The sequence below is a fragment of the Limanda limanda genome, chromosome 4 (assembly GCF_963576545.1).
Source record: "Limanda limanda chromosome 4, fLimLim1.1, whole genome shotgun sequence".
NCBI classification, from domain to species: Eukaryota; Metazoa; Chordata; class Actinopteri; order Pleuronectiformes; family Pleuronectidae; genus Limanda; species Limanda limanda.
Window position 1 is genome coordinate 29,083,313 of NC_083639.1, and position 17,308 is coordinate 29,100,620.

The 17,308-nt window shown below is 42.5% G+C and overlaps 1 protein-coding gene across 1 annotated transcript in view; it reads right to left on the reverse strand.

Moving 5' to 3' along the window:
• The window catches only part of ptprt (protein tyrosine phosphatase receptor type T), a 247,061-nt gene that overhangs the window by 150,787 nt on the left and 78,966 nt on the right, over positions 1-17,308 (reverse strand). Inside the window, exons 9-10 of the mRNA XM_061070022.1 lie at positions 12,232-12,347; positions 11,225-11,405 (exon numbers count right to left, since the gene is read on the reverse strand). Coding sequence (XP_060926005.1) covers positions 11,225-11,405; positions 12,232-12,347 — 297 coding nt within the window. The remainder of the gene's footprint in view (positions 1-11,224; positions 11,406-12,231; positions 12,348-17,308) is intronic.

The following is a 17,308-nucleotide window of genomic DNA, read 5'->3' on the forward strand; positions in this document are numbered from 1 at the left end:
TTAATTGAGTTAAACTGTTGCTTTGCTGTTACAATATGTAAAATGACACTTGTGATGGATACAATAACAGAAGTTGATCAGCTCCATGTCATCAGTGATTTCAAACAGCCCAAGATGAAGGAAACGAGCTGTAATGATTCCACGCGGAGATAAATCCAGACGATGAACAAGAGAACAATTACTGAGACAAAAACCAGACTGGTTTTCTTTTTGCTTCAGGCACTTCTTCTGACTCGCAGCTGGGAGCCGCCGTCAGTTACACCAAACTCCTTTTGATATCGTAACTCAAACAAACTGTTCATTAACTTCTATTATTCACTCAACTGTCAAGGAGGGAAATTCACACCCGATGTCTAAATACTCAGATTCTCACTTGAGGGAGACTCAGTGCCGTTTGTCTGTCTTTACACAATAATTTGTTTCATTTGTTGAGGGAAAAATTTTAACTTCTAGCTTTAATCTGAGGCTGTTCAACACCACAATAGATGAACCACTGTAGCACCAGTTTGTTCCAGCAGTCTCAGGGAAAATAAAGCATTTTTAAAAACACCTACAGTATATGTAGTGAGACCTAGAATCGATCAAATCGTTTTTCTTAACTCTCTAAAGAATGAGGAACATCAGCTGAGGAGCAATTTGAGTAATTTACAGAATTCATTTATATAAAACTAAGAACTAAGGGCTATGTAAAAAAAAAAAGTAAGTTGTTAAAGTCAGCAGTTTGCCCACGAGTTACATTTCAGACCTGTGTGTGCTGGGGAGAGTCAGAAGAAGAAGAAGAAGAAGAAGAAGAAGAGGGAGGGAGTCAAAGTTTAAAGAGGACAACGGCGAGTCCCGGGGACGTCACTCAGAGACTCAGCGGCAGGAGAAGCTGAAGGTAAACACCAGCGTGCAGGGTCATAAGAAGCCCTGAGCTGTGACATGCTCACACACAGTGAGGAGCAGACGGGTTTACAACTCCTCACAGGAACATCTACCAGGGGACAGGAGCGTGCTCGGCTCCGCCTCCACGTGCACGGATCGCCCAAGACAACGGGATTCACGGAGGAGAGAGAGGACATAAAGCAAATGAATCGTAAAAACAAAAAATAATCAATAGACCAAACGATGAGAGGTTAAACATGTGGGGTCATGACCTGTGTCGTGCTCTCTGGCTTCATGAGGCCGCGCTGACAGAGAGGACGTGTCAGACACAACTACACACTGCTACACACGTGTCCACACCTTCTCACAGCGACACACAACGTTGCTGAGACGGAGACGCACACTCTTCACGTATGGGTGTGAATTGTTCTAAATGTTAAGGAGAGGGAGACAGACGGCGCCTGGAGGGACGGAGGACGCCAGTGTGTTAGAAAACGTGTGAGAGTGTGTTAGAACGTGTGTGAGAGTGTGTGTATTTCCTGCCTCTCCGTATCACCTCGTGTTTCTCTTCTCGATGATCACTCGACGGCGGCAGGAAGATTGTTATTTTTGTAACCAGGCTGTGATCTCTCGCCTTTGATCTGCTGTTGCCTGTGTGTGATGTTAATGACGGACGTGGTTTGTTCTCTAGCGTCGACTGAGCGTCTGTCACGACAACACGGTGTCGGTCACACAACGTGAAAAATGAGCCTGAAGTTTTTTATTATTGTCTTTGTCTCCAGTGGTTACAGCCACAAATTGAATCCAACAAAATCTAACAAAGATGGATGTGACTCAGTTTTTCTTTTTTTACTCTTGAGGATTTTGCTGCCGTCGTCCATCTTTCACCTGAACATGTGACTCACAGCTTCCACTGCTTATGTGAGGAAATAACACACGTTCTGATGTAAGATCAGATTTCCTCTTCAGTCCAGTGTTACTGCATCACATTTCTAAACGTACACAATAAAGCCAATTGTACTGAGAATATAACACAATTTCTCAAACAAAGAAATGTTGCATTGGTGTTGCACAGGAACCAAAAACCAGACATTCACCGAGGATGGTGTAAAGAGCAGCCGACCTTGTGCTCCTCCTCCATTAAAGGGACTCTTACCTTTGTTGCATTTTTACACTTTTTTTGGATAAGGTTAAATTGGTATTAATAAGGTAATGACACTCTAAAATGCAAGACAGACCCACCAGGAGTAAAAACAAACAATTATTTCACTCTCGTAATATTTAGTGAAAACTTCAACCAATAAAATTCTTCGGACCGAAGGACCTTATTGGCCGACAGACCTGTCTGTTTGCTGCATGGAAACAGACAGGAAGCCCGTCTGCTTCTTGTGGCGCATTCGGGCCCGCGTCATCAAGGAGCGTCCTCAACTATAGGGTTTGTTTTGATTCCGCGGCAGACAGTAGCGAGTAGCGACCGTAGCCACTGACGATGGCAGACCAAAGTGGTCCACGGCGTACTGAAACAGCCGCTCCCAGGGGGAAAAACAAAAGTTTAAAACACCGCGGATGGGAACGAGGGGGTGGGGCATTGGAGGAAGGCGGGATGATTTGAATGTGCTGTAATTCTCAAATGCAACAAAGGTAAGAGTCCCTTTAATGGTGGACGACTGTTAAATCTGGATTTTGAAACTTTAAACCGATGACTGGAGGTTGAAAGCCTCACAAAAAATTATCTGAGAGACATTCCCGTCTTCTGGATCCTGAGAAATCAATGTCCTTTTAATTAAACATAAGGATTCCGTCTCAATATCTCATTTGAATTTGTTATTTTTGGATGATTTTCAGCATTTCGTCCTCTAACACCTTCAGATCTACTGGAACGTAACTGAAAACACTTGGAAAATCTTCTTTCCTCTGCTCAAACACACATTTATACGAATTTATATGTATTCATAATGATTTGGGGGAAGCACTTTTCTTTCACCCATTTTTTTAAAATTGTATTTAATACTTGCATGTAATTGACAAGCATAATAAACCATATTGATTTGCTTAATTTGTGTAATTTAGCGATGAACTCACTGATATGAAGATAAATCAGGCCGATTCAGTCGTTTAGATCCAGATGTCGGTATATTTATATGAATTTATATATATTTTTTTAGTATTTCGGGGAAGCACTTTTCATTCACCTCTCCGAAATGTTTTTACATATCTACATAAAGTATAATTAACCATATTGATTTGATTACTTTGTGTATGTTAGCGATGAACTCACTGATATGAAGATAAATCAGACCGATTCAGTCGTTTAGATCCAGATGTCGACATATTTATATGAATTTATATATTTTTTTTTTAGTATTTTGGGGAAGCACTTTTCATTCACCTCTCCGAAATGTTTTTACATATCTACATAAAGTATAATTAACCATATTGATTTGATTACTTTGTGTATGTTAGCGATGAACTCACTGATATGAAGATAAATCTGAACGATTTACCAGATGTGGATCCAGATGTCGACTGAGAAGAGCAGTGTGTGCGTAGTAATAATAAAAAAACATTACCTCATGCTATGTTTTGCTTAAATCATATCCCGTGGTTTTTGGCATATTATGACATCTATATAATTAAAAGAATAAAGCATTAATAACATTCCTGAATACCAGTCACTTTCTAATTATTGTGTTTACATAAAAACCCGACAGCGCGGCATGTGTGAGTCCGACCTGGGGTTAATGTCCCCAGATGAACCTCTGTTAGTCATAGACACCAACACACAGACACACAAACACACACACACACATAGACAAGTGTAACAGCAGAATATTTTGATTAGTTATTCCAAGGTGTTGATTAAGGCCCCGTCTGTGGAGCAGATCAAATTATCCTAACAAAGAAACGCAATTAGATGCTGCCATTTTTGTTCAACACCTTATCACTCCTCACTTGTGCGTCTGTCTGTGTGTGTGTGTTTGTGTATGTGTGTGTTTGTGTGTGTGTGTGTGTATGAGCCTTCTATGACTCGCTATCTGTATTACGACTATGACAACACCGACATGCTGGTAACTTGTGTGTGTCTATGAGTCTGTGTGTGTGTTTCTGTGTGTGTGTGTGTGTCTGTGTGTGTGTGTGTGTGTGTGTGTGTGTGTGACACAGAAGACAACAGGCTTCATTGAAGAGATAACAGCAGCTGTAACACATTAATCATAACTTGATTAACTTTCCTGCACAATGGACGGCCTCCTTCATTAAACCAGCTCCCTCTCTCTTCCTTATTCTCACTTCCATTCATCTCTCCATCAATCTCCCTCCTTTATATATTCCTGTTGTTCTATTTACTAACTCTCTCTCTCTCACTCGCTCTCTCTCTCTCTAAATCCTTAGTTCAATTTGAATTCTCTTTGCGGCCATGAATCAAATCTCAGTTTCCTCTGCCGCGTTCATTTCTCTTGTTTTCTCTATCCGCCTCTTTCCAGCCTTTTATTATGATAAGCAGCCGACCTGCTTGTTTATATGCAAATTTTTGACTTTTATTCATTGTTCATTGTTCAGAGCTTTGAAGCAGCAACTTGTGTCGAGCTGAAGTGACGGAGATCGGTAATCCAGATCGACGAGAAAATGCTGCTGCAGTTCAGTGGAATATTCACCAAATAAAAGTCGAACCAAGTAACGTCCAACACATATCAATCAAATCAAATCAAATCATGTGTCATAAACATTTTGATTTGAATTCCCCGCAGAAGCTGGAGCTGAAACCGAATGTTTCAGACAGAGGCTGAGGAGAGGAGCTGCAGCGATGGAGAGTCTGAGGACAGCGATGTGTTTTCTGAGCATTTAAACATTTACAAGTAATAACGATAATCACAATTATGAATATAACAAATCTAGGTTACAAAAGCCTACCAATGCAGGTGTTTAGTATTCTCATGTTCTTTTTGTAGGACTATGATTTTCTGGATGAATAACGTCACATGGTCTCGTGCACACGTATGGAAACATGCAGTAATCCACGGAACCACGATGTTTCCTCTTTCTTCTTGTTATTCAAGATTTCATCACATAAAGGTTTATCCTCCCGGGAACATAAAGACATCTTGATTAAACGCCGGCAGGCAGCAGATAGCAGCAGTGCTGCTGGACTGGATTAAGATTAAATTACACGTTGTGATGTCAGGATTACAGGACGGAGCTGTGTTAGCTGTTGTGAGTTCAGGATCTGGTGTTTTTTCTGATTTCTGAAGGAAGAGTTCGCTCCCGACAGTCTGAGCAGCTGTTTCCCACGATATTGGATCATTTTTCTGCAAATAAAAAATATGTTGTGTCTCGCTGAAGCATATGTGGCTGCATCCATGGAGATTAGGAGCTAAATGAAATTGTAAGAAAATTCTAGCAATGTCACCGAGGACCTTTTCCTCTTAAATTGTTTTTGTGCTCATCAAATATTTGAAGAAGTAAACATTGTTTTTCTGTCCCGTTGGGTTTTCTGGTTGTTTCACTGTCTCCTGGTGTTGACGACTTGTTCTTTGTTGTTGGATGGATGGTTAACAATGGTACTTCTATAAACCAAATTAGTTATTTAATGCTATAAAAACAGGGTGAAGGGTCTGACACCTCATCATCATCATCAGGTTTAACGTTTCTGTCCGTTCCTTTCTTTCAGTTTTCTAATGAGGTTTGTAAAAGCCAGAAAGTTTTTAGAAGTTTCGAACTTTCTGAGACTAGAATATAAGTAACAGACAACAAATACTTCTATATATATAATAATATATACATACTTATACAATACTAATATGATAAAGCGCCATCTCCAAATACATGTGAGTGTTGTTTTGAATATAGAGACATTCAGCATCTTGTCCTGTGATCTAAGAATTCTGTGATAGACACATGATGTCGCTGTAAAACACTAATCTGTTAAACGTTGTGATGAAAACATGTTTTGAAGATTTGTTTCTTAAACAAGAAGAAACACAGAGCAGCACCGACTCAGGTCAATGAGAGGGAATCTTTTATTTGAATCTTTTATTCCTTCTAAACTTTGCTTAGATGAGCTCTTTATGGGTTCAGATCATTTTCCTGATCCTCCATAAACCAAAGAAACAGTTAAAACTATTAAAAGACCACAGACAAGTGCTGTTGTTCGACTAAGTGACTTTGATGAATCGTCTTTAAGGTAAAAACGACAGCGGTTGAGAAACAAATAAAGAGAACTAACGCTGCCTCTTGTTTTTCCCTGTGTAAAGACCCTTCACTCTCAAGAGAGACGGATTATTAAGTCTCCACGTCTGTGATCGTCTCCGGAGCGAGGACAGACTTCTGCTCTCAGACAGAGACGCAGGGTTATTCATAAGGACATAAACATGTCACAAATATGGGGATTTAAAATCTGTCTGTAATATTTAATATCTGCTGCTTAACCTCTGATGGGATATCGAGCCCAACAAACGAGAACAACATGAATGAAAACATCACTGTCATCAACGTTACTGACAACATGTTATTTTTGATATTTCAGAACAATGCTAAGGCCTTTTATGTATTTCTGCAATTAAATTTGATTTCAAATGTTTCTAAAGAAGCATTTCATAGGATCTAGAAACGTCAATCTAGAGCGGTGGGGGTTTAGTTCAGTGTCTAAAGGAGCAACGAGCGATTTCTTTACTGTGGAACAAGTTGATTGGGTGAGTTAGCTAAACGTTAATATAGGAATCATATCTATAAAAATGTTGAAGCAGGACAGAAATCAAAGGGCGGGGTTCACTGTTCACTTCACATGTGAGAAACAGACACTGAAGAATATGAGAAGCAGCGGAATAAAGACTTAATTTTACTGTTTTTAATAAAGACATAATTATTTAGAATCCCTTTTTTGTTTAACAATGCAACCTGAGGGAATTAATGAATAGTTCCTTGTGAAGATTTGGACTTTACAAGCATCGTCCAGTGATTAATTGATTGTGCTTTGTTTGGAGGTTGCATGTAGTTGATTTCATGCTCCTCCACTGATTATTTAGATGATTCTGACTCTTACCACTACATGATTTAAGGGACATTTAATTGCGTCAAATAAAACAAAAGGACATTCAACCTCCTCACTTAGTGTTAGACCCTCAGTGCAGCTTCACCCGGAGTAACAGAGTTTGAAGCCCGTTGCTCGAGGGCGCTGTGGCGATCGCTCGCTGACACACCGATCACACGCAGGCGGCGTTTCACCGCCTCGGAACATGTTTACCGATGCAAAGTACTCGTGTGACGGGACTCGTGGAGGAGAAAGGTCAGCGCGGTGCGGGCGAGACAGCTGCACGACTTCCTGTGGCACACGTTTGATGAATAGCGGCCCGGCGGTGACGCAGCTGCGTTGAGCCGACCTGACAGAAGCTGACAAATAGGTGTTTCACGGTGAGGTCAACAGGTCGGTGTGGACGATAAGTGGAGCTGATGTTTGTCTCTGAGGCGACTCTCCTTGTGTGTGTGGTCTCAGCATCGTCTTCTGTCAATATGAGTGGACGGACGGACAGCTGGAAGAGACACATGCAGTTGTACAGAAACACACACGTGCAAAGACCAGCTTCTTCCGCCCCCACACCTAAAGGATGTGTTAAATTAACACATATTGCATTATATTATATTATACTGCATTACATTGCATATTGCAATTTGACACTGTTCACTGTTTTGCATTTTACTTCTACTTCACTTTTTATATCGTTTATCTTTTATATATTTTTATATAGATATGTTTATGTCTAAATAAATGTTACTTTGTATAAATATTAGAAAAAGTGAGTAAATAAGAAGTAAATAGCGAGTAAATATATATTGTTTTTTATTATTATTATTGTTTTTCTTATGTGTGGTGTATTTATTGTGTTTTTATGTTTCTATGTTCATTGTATGCACCAATAACCAGAGCAAATTCCAGGTAGGTGTAAACCTACTTGGCAATAAATACCTTCAGATTCAGATTCAGATTCTGATTCTGATTCTGATTCTGATTCTGATTATGAAACACACAAACGTTGGTTATTTAGAGAGCTGTCTTTTAAAAACAGCCCGGCCTCCCAGTGTGTGCAATCATGTCGACAAATGCAACAAACAACTATTGCAGTGTTACTTATTTTTTAAAGAATGCGAAGAAGTTTGTATTTTTCGGTGAGTAGGTTCAAGCCTTTTCACTTTTGAACTCGTCTCCGTCCACCAGCAGCTCTCCGTCCTCCAGAGTGAAACTTTAACCTTGTTTAGGCACTTTTCCACTTTCGGACTTATATTTCTTTAGACACTTGAACTTTTCCTACACTCCGGGAGGCAATTAGCGCTGCAGGGACGAGCAGGCGAACAAAAGCAATCAGCTGCTGCAGTAAACATGGAGGATCTTTCACTTCTCAGCAGCGTGGAACCAAGAGGAGTTTTCTGGTGGATGTGTCATCGTAACAAAACTGGATGTCTCACAGTGAGAGAGTCAAAGGGTTCGTGACTGGGTTCACTGTGTGTGTGTCTGTGTGTGTGTGTATGTGTGTGTGTCTGTCTGTTTCTGTACATGCAAGTGTAGCTTCCTCTGGGTAAAGCAATGGAAAACAAGGAAAAGCAATTTAAAGCTGAGAAAATGGCAATTTCATATCTTAATATTAAATACGGTATCATGCCTCTCATTATGGGATAACGCATATCTCATTAGTAACATTAAATAGTAAAATATGTATGCATATGTGTGTGTGTGTGTGTGTGTGTGAGTGAGAGCGAGAACCAGCTTCAGGAGCTCAAGCTCTATAAAGCCATTAATGTACAAACAGCAATTAGCCTCCGTGTGAACAATTGCTGTTGAGTTCCCTAATTACTGAATTACAACTAGGAGATTAATGATGGTTAAATAAAAAACAATTAAGAACAAAACAATTAAGGATTTTTTTTTTCTTTCCCTTCTCCCCAAAGCCATCGCTGCTCCCCAGTTACACTCTTTTGTTGTCAGGGTTCAGACAACTTAGGCTATGTGTGTGTGTGTGTGTGTGTGTGTGTGTGTGTGTGTGCGTATGTGTGTGTGTGTGTATCTGTGTGCGTTCAGCTCGGAGATGTACTGTTTTCAGGCTGAAGCGTGATGTTCCCCAGAAGCTAGATTCAGAGGATATTAGTTATGAGATCAGGAGAAGCACAGCGAGCCCTGAGGAGGAAGAGATGAGAGATTTGGGATCATTAGAAGGTTTTCATCCTGCTTATCAGCCGATGCTCTAATGGATTCCAGCTATTCCCGTTTATCGCCGGCGTGTTGTCGAGAGGAACGTGAGGCAGCCGTGAATTATTAGCACCCGAAACACTCTGTTCTGAATTAGTGGAACACGGAGCCCCGCGGAAACGGGAGCTCTTTAAATGTTGTTCTGAAACGACTCCGGCTTCTTGGGAACATTTATTTTTGAGGAGTGTGTCGGTACCACATACAGCTTTTTGATCAAGGGGCAAAAATAATAGCACATTGCTGAGGATTAATACAATTTTTCTGGATATTGCAGGGATCAAACCCGCGGGACTCCAGGCCCAGCGTGTCTCTGATGAACACCCTGTTCGCTTCAGGCGGGTTTCACGCATCGCTTTAGTTATTTAGTTCGTTAGTTTTTTATTTCCTGATCACCGGAGGGTAGAGAAAACAGAAAAACATCTCAACAAGACTTGACAAGCACCTCAATAAAATACTTTACCAGCAAATGAGAATTTTTACCCCTTAACTATGAGTTGACAATAAAAGCTCAAACTCTGAGTGTATGTTCCATTTTCTTGTCTTCGCTAACTGTCAGTTTGTTGGAGCGTTAAATACACAATACTTTTTTAGGACGAGACTTTCAACTGCTTTAATTTGGTGATAATTCAAATAATGCAGGTTTGGGCTCTAACGGTTATTTTTAAAATCATAAAAGAACACGTCAGGTTTTGGCGTAGATCCTGTCAAAGAGGTGGATTATTACTTAATGATGTTCAATCAATGTGATCAAACTCAAATATCCTCAAACCAAGAGGCCTAAACAGCTGGAGACCAGTTTCCCAAACCCGCCTGTCGATGCTGTGGACTGAAACATCCCTACTTTGTGTTTCCTGACGGACGAGTCTTGGTTCCTGCAGGTTTCCCAGTTTTCCTCCAGTCTGTACGACCCAACCTGCTGCTGCTGTAAAGTGAATCATTCTCTGGAGACTCGAGTCAGACCTCTGCTCCCTGGAATATCTAAACCTGTGATGAACCACTATGTGTTTCCACTGTTGTGTCCACTCACCGTCTTAGTGTATGTTCCATTTTCTTCTCTTCACTAACTGTCACTTTGTTGGAGCGTTTAAAACTCAACCCTTTTTTAGGAGGAGACTTTTCCACAGCTTTAATTTGGTGATAATACAAATAATGCAAGTGTGGGCTCTAACGGTAAGTTTTATATCTCTTGAAGATGTAATTTAGTCAATAGACCTGGGTAATGAAAGAACACGTCAGGTTTTGGCGTAGATCCTGTCAAAGAGGTGGATTATTACTTTATGATGTTCAATCAATGTGATTAAACTCAAATATCCTCGAACCAAGAGGCCTAAACTGCTGGAGACCGGTTTCCCAAACCCGCCTGTCGATGAGTTGGACTGAAACATCCCTACTTTGTGTTTCCTGACGGACGAGTCTTGGTTCCTGCAGGTTTCCCAGTTTTCCTCCAGTCTGTACGACCCAACCTGCTGCTGCTGTAATGTGAATCATTCTCTGGAGACTCGAGTCAGACCTCTGCTGACTGGAATATCTAAACCTGTGATGAACCACTATGTGTTTCCACTGTTGTGTCCACTCACCGTCTTAGTGTATGTTCCATTTTCTTCTCTTCACTAACTGTCACTTGGTTGGAGCGTTTAAAACTCAACCCTTTTTTAGGGGGAGACTTTTCCACAGCTTTAATTTGGTGATAATACAAATAATGCAAGTTTGGGCTCTAACGGTAAGTTTTATATCTCTTGAAGATGTCATTTAGTCAAAAGACCTGGGTCATAAAATAACACGTCAGGTTTCTGCGTAGATCCTGTCAAAGAGGTGGATTATTACTTTATGATGTTCAATCAATGTGATCAAACTCAAACATCCTCGAACCAAGAGGCCTAAACTGCTGGAGACCAGTTTCCCAAACCCGCCTGTCTAAGGGTTGGACAGAAACATCCCTACTTTGTGTTTCCTGACGGACGAGTCTTGGTTCCTGCAGGTTTCCCAGTTTTCCTCCAGTTTACACGACCGAACCTGCTGCTGCTGTAAAGTGAATCATTCTCTGGAGACTCGAGTCAGTCCTCTGCTGACTGGAATATCTAAACCTGTGATGAACCACTATGTGTTTCCACTGTTGTGTCCACTCACCGTCCTCCTCCGTCTGCTTGACGATCTCCTCGCTCTCCTTGCTGCCCTCGGGGTTGGCGAGGACCAGCCTCAGCCTGACGGTGACGAAGGGTCTCAGACCCCTCAGCGTGTAGTGGGACGACGTCTGGATCAGCTCCTCGGCTGAGAACTCCTGCTGGTTGAACGCGTACTGGTACTGCACCTGGAGCGGGAAGGGAAAGAGAGGAGTTACTCCACTGCAGCTACAGAGATTGGGGTCAGCCCTATGTTCCCACATTTCGAAGGATTTGTTTTTCACTGACAATTTTGAAAATTAGGAGCTATGTTCCCACAGACCTATGTTCCCAGATTTATTTTGAAAAATTAGTCCCGATGTTCCCACATTTCTAGATTTTTCTGAAAATTAGGGTTAGGGTTTGGGTTAGGGTTAGGTTTAGGTTTAGGGTTAGGGTTAGGGTTAGGGTTAGGTTTAGGGTTAGGGTTAGGGTTAGGGTTAGGGTTAGGGTTAGGTTTAGGTTTAGGGTTAGGGTTAGGGTTATGGTTAGGTTTAGGGTTAGGGTTAGGGTTAGGGTTAGGGTTAGGGTTAGGGTTATGGTTAGGTTTAGGGTTAGGGTATTGGTTATCGGTGTTGAGCTCAAGAGAGTTTGGAAGCTAGCTAGCTCCTTCAAATCGCCAGCTACGGAACGGTGAAGCCTTAACTACCAGGCCGGGGTAGAAATGTGGGAACTGTACGAACATAGGGCCCTAATTTTGTAATGAATATTGGAAATGTGGGAACATAGGGCTGTGGGAACATAGGCACGCTCCCAAGAGATTAACTAGAACAAAACCGTCTCAACTTTGTAAAGCTGGGAAATAAAGTGTATTACTGTGATTAACACTGTGCTTTGCCAAAACTTAACCTGGAGCTTTCAAGTCACAAAACCAAAAGGAACAATGCACCACCGATGCGTTCATGGTGGAGAACAATGAACTCCCACACAGAGGAACAAGCATCGGTGAGTTTTGCAGCCGCAGCAGAAACGTACCGTGAGGTTGTAGCTGTGGCAGCGAGTCACCGCGTAGCCAAACGTCTCCCACTGGATCGTCAGCTGCCGCGCTCGCACGTCCACCACGTTCACGCTCTGGGGACCGTGGACTGGATCTGTAGGGGGGGGAGGGAGAGACGGGCAAGTTAGTTCCTCGATTCAGAAAGAGAGAGAGAGAGAGAGTAGTTTGATGGAGAGGAAACATTTCATCGAGTACGTGGACTCACACGTCCAAGAAGAGCAAAGTAGAAAGAGCTCCAAGATAATAATACAATACAAAACCAAATCTATAAACATGCAAACTCTAACTGTGTGGAGTGTGTGTGAATAGTTACTGCAAGAGTTTACGTATAATTATTGAACAAATAATGTACATTTCCACATTTAGGAGTGAAACTTAAACCTGATTAGAAATTCAACCTGCAAGTTGTTTATTCCAGTTTCACCTTTAATCAATTTTAGATAAATAACAAACAGTGGTTTCTTAAACCTTCCAGACAACACAACACAACACATCTCCAGTAAAGCGACAACTCGTCCAGTGCACCACCTCAAGTTCCTCTCAGTGAACATTCCTCATCACCACTTTCCATGGATTGTGCAACATGACAAAAGAGCACCACTTAACTCTCCCCGAGCAATTTGTGTTTGTGATTAAGACCTTTCCCCAGCGGCAGCCGTGCATTAAATTGGAGGGAAATTGTGAACGTGGAGTTAATCAGTCATGGCGTGCTGTTTGCAAAGTGACACACGGAAAAAACTTAACTGCTCAATTAATCTTCATTTCTTAAAAAACTGTGCATTTCATCGGTTTTGGTTTGGACAAGAAAAACAAACACTTTTAATCCATTTCCCTTCCCGAGGTTCAGGAGATCGACTCGTTGGACAAGTTCAATTTCCTTCGTCACTTAGAGTTTTGCCGGAGCAGGAGTTTGACAGCAGATCTAGTTTGTGTGTTTATTGAGCGACAGCGGTTTAGTTCAGTGCCGCTGGTGGAGCGCGGAGGAATGGAAACCACAGTTCCCAGGCTGTGATCTGTTCTGGACAGATTGTGCGACCACCAGTTATGTGTCAAAACAGAAAAGCCCACAAACCACAAGCCAGCGATTAGCACATAAATCCCCGAGTTGGTCAGCAGACATTTGGAGTTTTCCCCATATGTCGATCACACGTGCACACGCCTGCACAGAGGTACCACACACACACACAGACACACACACACACACACACAAGGCATTGTTCCAGCCATATGTCGGGCTCTCATGCGCAGGTTTGTGTTGCACGACTGACTGCACACTGACAAGCCTGTTCAAACCGATCACTCTGTTCACCTAATTACTTTCAGCTAATGAAGGAGACCGGAGCAGCTCAGCAGATCCTGAGAGGAGCGCCGGGAAACGCACAGCATGCAAATACAAAACTTTACCCACAATATGTGTGTGTGTGTGTGTGTGTGTGTGTGTGTGTGTGTGTGTGTGTGTGTGTGTGTGTGTGTCTGTGTGTGTGTGTGTGTGTGTGTGTGAAATCTGGAAAGAACACACACCTGCACGAGAGAAATGAGTTTCTTGGTAAAAAGCTGATTCAATTTTTGGAGGAACAACTTGATTTGTGAATTTGTGGCATTAAGATAATTGTACCGCTGACAAGAAGAACAACTCAGATCTCTGGACTCTGTTGATACAAAGTAAAATTTATCTGATGTTCTAGTTCATCTTTAAAGAACTAAAAGAGTAATTTCTGAAACCGAGGCTAAAACTTCCTGTTGCTTCATTGGAACCTGAACTAAAATCACTGGTAAAACCTCATCATGGTTATGATTCACTGAATCAATTTGAAGGAGCTAAACAAATGGACGCTGCCTCTCTAATATCGGATCAAGCTCTTAAACCTAATCCTCACTTTAACCCCAACAGATCCAGTATGAAGCCAGTCGGGCTCATTATCAAACAAGCTACTTACTGTAAATGTTTTCATCCGCTAATGAGACGAGATTAGACAACGGCACCAGAGATAAACCATCTTAGAGGCCATCTGAGATGGGAGGCCATTCGATTGTTGGTGTATGTGTGTGTGTGTTTGTGTGTTAATAGCAACGAGTGTGTACTTGTAGTTCAAAGAGAGCTCTACTCTATGTGTGTGATTATACTTGTGAGTCTGTGAGTGCAGACTTCCGACTCCCTGCGGTGCCTCGTGGCTTAAAGAGTCTGTTTCTACTTAATAAAAACCAAAGCCTGTAAAGTAATTCACCGTTCATGGATGAGACGGCGGCAGACTGGCAACAAAGAGAGCCGCATGGGGGGGGGGGTTAGGGTTAGGGGGGGGAATGATGTATAACCGATGCTCAGGTCAGCGCAGCAGGAAACCAGCTCTCACACATCTGACTGAGAGGGAATCACACAACCTGCTCGCCGTCTTTCCACTTTAACGAAGACAGAACTCCTGCAGGTCGTCATGACGATCTCAAACTCCCACGAAGACATTAGCTTTATATTCTACCAGATGATATAATGAAATCCCCTCAGGTGCCTGTTTGTCTGCAGGCGGCCGAGAACCTGAGCCGCTGACCCTCTGAATTCCCATCAATCAATGATGAAGAAGAAGCAGATTCCAACACAAAGGCTGAGCTCTGGATTTTAGAGGCCGAAATATGAAATGAATCTAAAATATGCATCTTAATAATCCAGGAAATGACCCAGTAGCCCAGTGCATGCTGGGATAGCTGCAGCCAACACGCCCCTCAACAGCACGAGTTCAATCAGTTCACAAAATGTGTCTCTGCAACCGGACGGATGAGAAACAGACAAACATGACAAAAGATTTCAGGGGAAATTAAATACAAATTAAACATGATTTCTGTTTTCAGAGTCTAAGTCGTCCAGAGAACAGAAGTGAGCTCACGTGTGATTAGTCTCAATCAGATGAAGTGATGCACCGTAACAAACACACACACACTGTGACTCCTCAATTAGTGCAACACAATCCCACCAACACCAGCCACTTAATCCAGGAGTCTTTCAGCTGGGTATGATGGAAGCTAATCTTTCAGTTAATCTGTCTCGTGCTCAGCTGGAGACGCTCCTGACAGATTGCTAATTCCTGGGTTTGGGGGAAGTGGATTAAAAAACTAAAAAGAACAACAGGCAGAGAGAGCAGAGACTCAGCTCGTTAAACCAGAATCTGATTAAAACTTGGATAAGTCTTGTTTTTTATAAATAGTAATTCACATTATTTGATTTCAGGATGATTATCTGTTTCCTTGTGTTTCCGATGTATCTCTCGTTTCTTCTGTTTCAACCCGAGGTCAAACGTTTTGTAAAAGAGGACGAGGAGAAGACATGAGAAGAGGAGAAAAGATGACTGGAGAATGATGAGGTGAGATGCAAATAGAGGGAGAGACGCAGAGAGAGAGAGAGGAGGAGAGGAGATGTAATGTGAATCATAACTTTGTTTCACGTCGTTTAGTCGATGATGGTTTCTCCCCGGCTGCCATGAAAAATACAAGATTTGCCGCATCATCCATCTGATTCATCCTCTCTTCCTCTTTGTCCCTTTTTCCGTCAACATGCTTCCATGACCGTGACCCGTGGCAACAGGTCAGAACCAGCAGCACCAGACAGGAAACACAGGTGCAAACCCAACCGGGGGGAATCTGGGGGAATAGATGGATGTCTGGTGAATATCTGTGAATGGACGAATTCCCCGGTAGACGTCTGTGTGTGCAGAGGAAGAGTCATCGTCCCTCCAGAGGGAAACCGTCCCACCATCATTAATCAGGACGGGTCAAGGGGGGCTGGCATGTGAGCGTTTCAGATGGCACAGCTAGCGACTGGGTGAAGAGGCCAAGCAGTGAGGAACCAGTGCACCAGGGGAAACCAGTGGCTCAGCGGTCACTGGGAAAGGACAAAAGAGCAACCACCAAACTACACCCACCACAAATCGTGCCAGAATGTTGCTCTGGTAGAGGGTAAAGATTTTTTAATAGATGCAACCTGGTGGTTATTTCAAACTGGAACTAAAGACGTCCTCCCTTTGTACAAACTGAAGCCAAGAAACCACCGACCTGGCTGCTGCCATCTTGAGATTCTGATGTGGAGTGGAGCTGTGGTTTAAAGGTCCCGACTGACACATAGAATGTAAAACCGTGACCTTTTTAGCCTGTCCCATCTGCTAACATGGAGGAGACAAGGGATCAGGACCTCTAGCTGTCATATTGTGCATCGTGCCCAAGTAAATACAAACTATTGATTTGAATTACTGTCGGAACAAAGCCTTCTTACCACGCGCCTGCGCCATCACCTTCTAATCAACTCCCTGCCTTTATTTCAAATGAACCAAACGTGTCAATTCTCTGATTGGACCGAAACGAGACGATTCCTGGAGTCCATCGATCGAGTCTCAGATTGTTGTGGACACTTTTAAGCGCACCAGATTAATGATTCGGCATCAGGGACTTCGCTGGCAGAAGATCAAAGTGGAGCCTGAACCCCTAAATATAGAATATCGGGTAAAAGATAATACCCGAGATTAAATGTATAACAGCCCGATCCAGGTCTATTAGCAGAGAGATTGACTTCTCTCTACGACTCCAGGCTCAGCTGTCTGCGATCGTCTAACGAGCGGACGTGCCGATTCTCTCGCGATCCGACCCCGAGGTGCAGATAAAGTTGTTTTGCTTGTCTCGGAAAGTACTTAAGGGTCGATCGGATGTTTCTGGCAGGTGGATATCTAGATCGGGCAGGAGCCTAGTGAGGCGTTGTGTTTTGGGATGCCTTCGTGAATCTGATGAATGAGCAGCAGAAACGTAGCCATTAATCCAAGAGGCTTTAGGGAGTCGTTCCGGGGAGAGGAGAGGAGGAGGAGGGGAGGAAGGGGAGGAAGAGGAGGAGTGGAAATCAATCTTGCTGCCTCCGTCCTCCGCTGTGTTGCTCTCTTGTTTCTGTCCTCTCTTATTTTGCTCCTGTTTCCCTCAGCTGTCATTAATTGTTTCTTTTTCAGTTTATCTTCGACAGTCTTTCGACCTTGCGTATTCTTTTCATTATGTTTTTCTGTATTTTTGCTTTTTCCTCTCGTCAAGTCT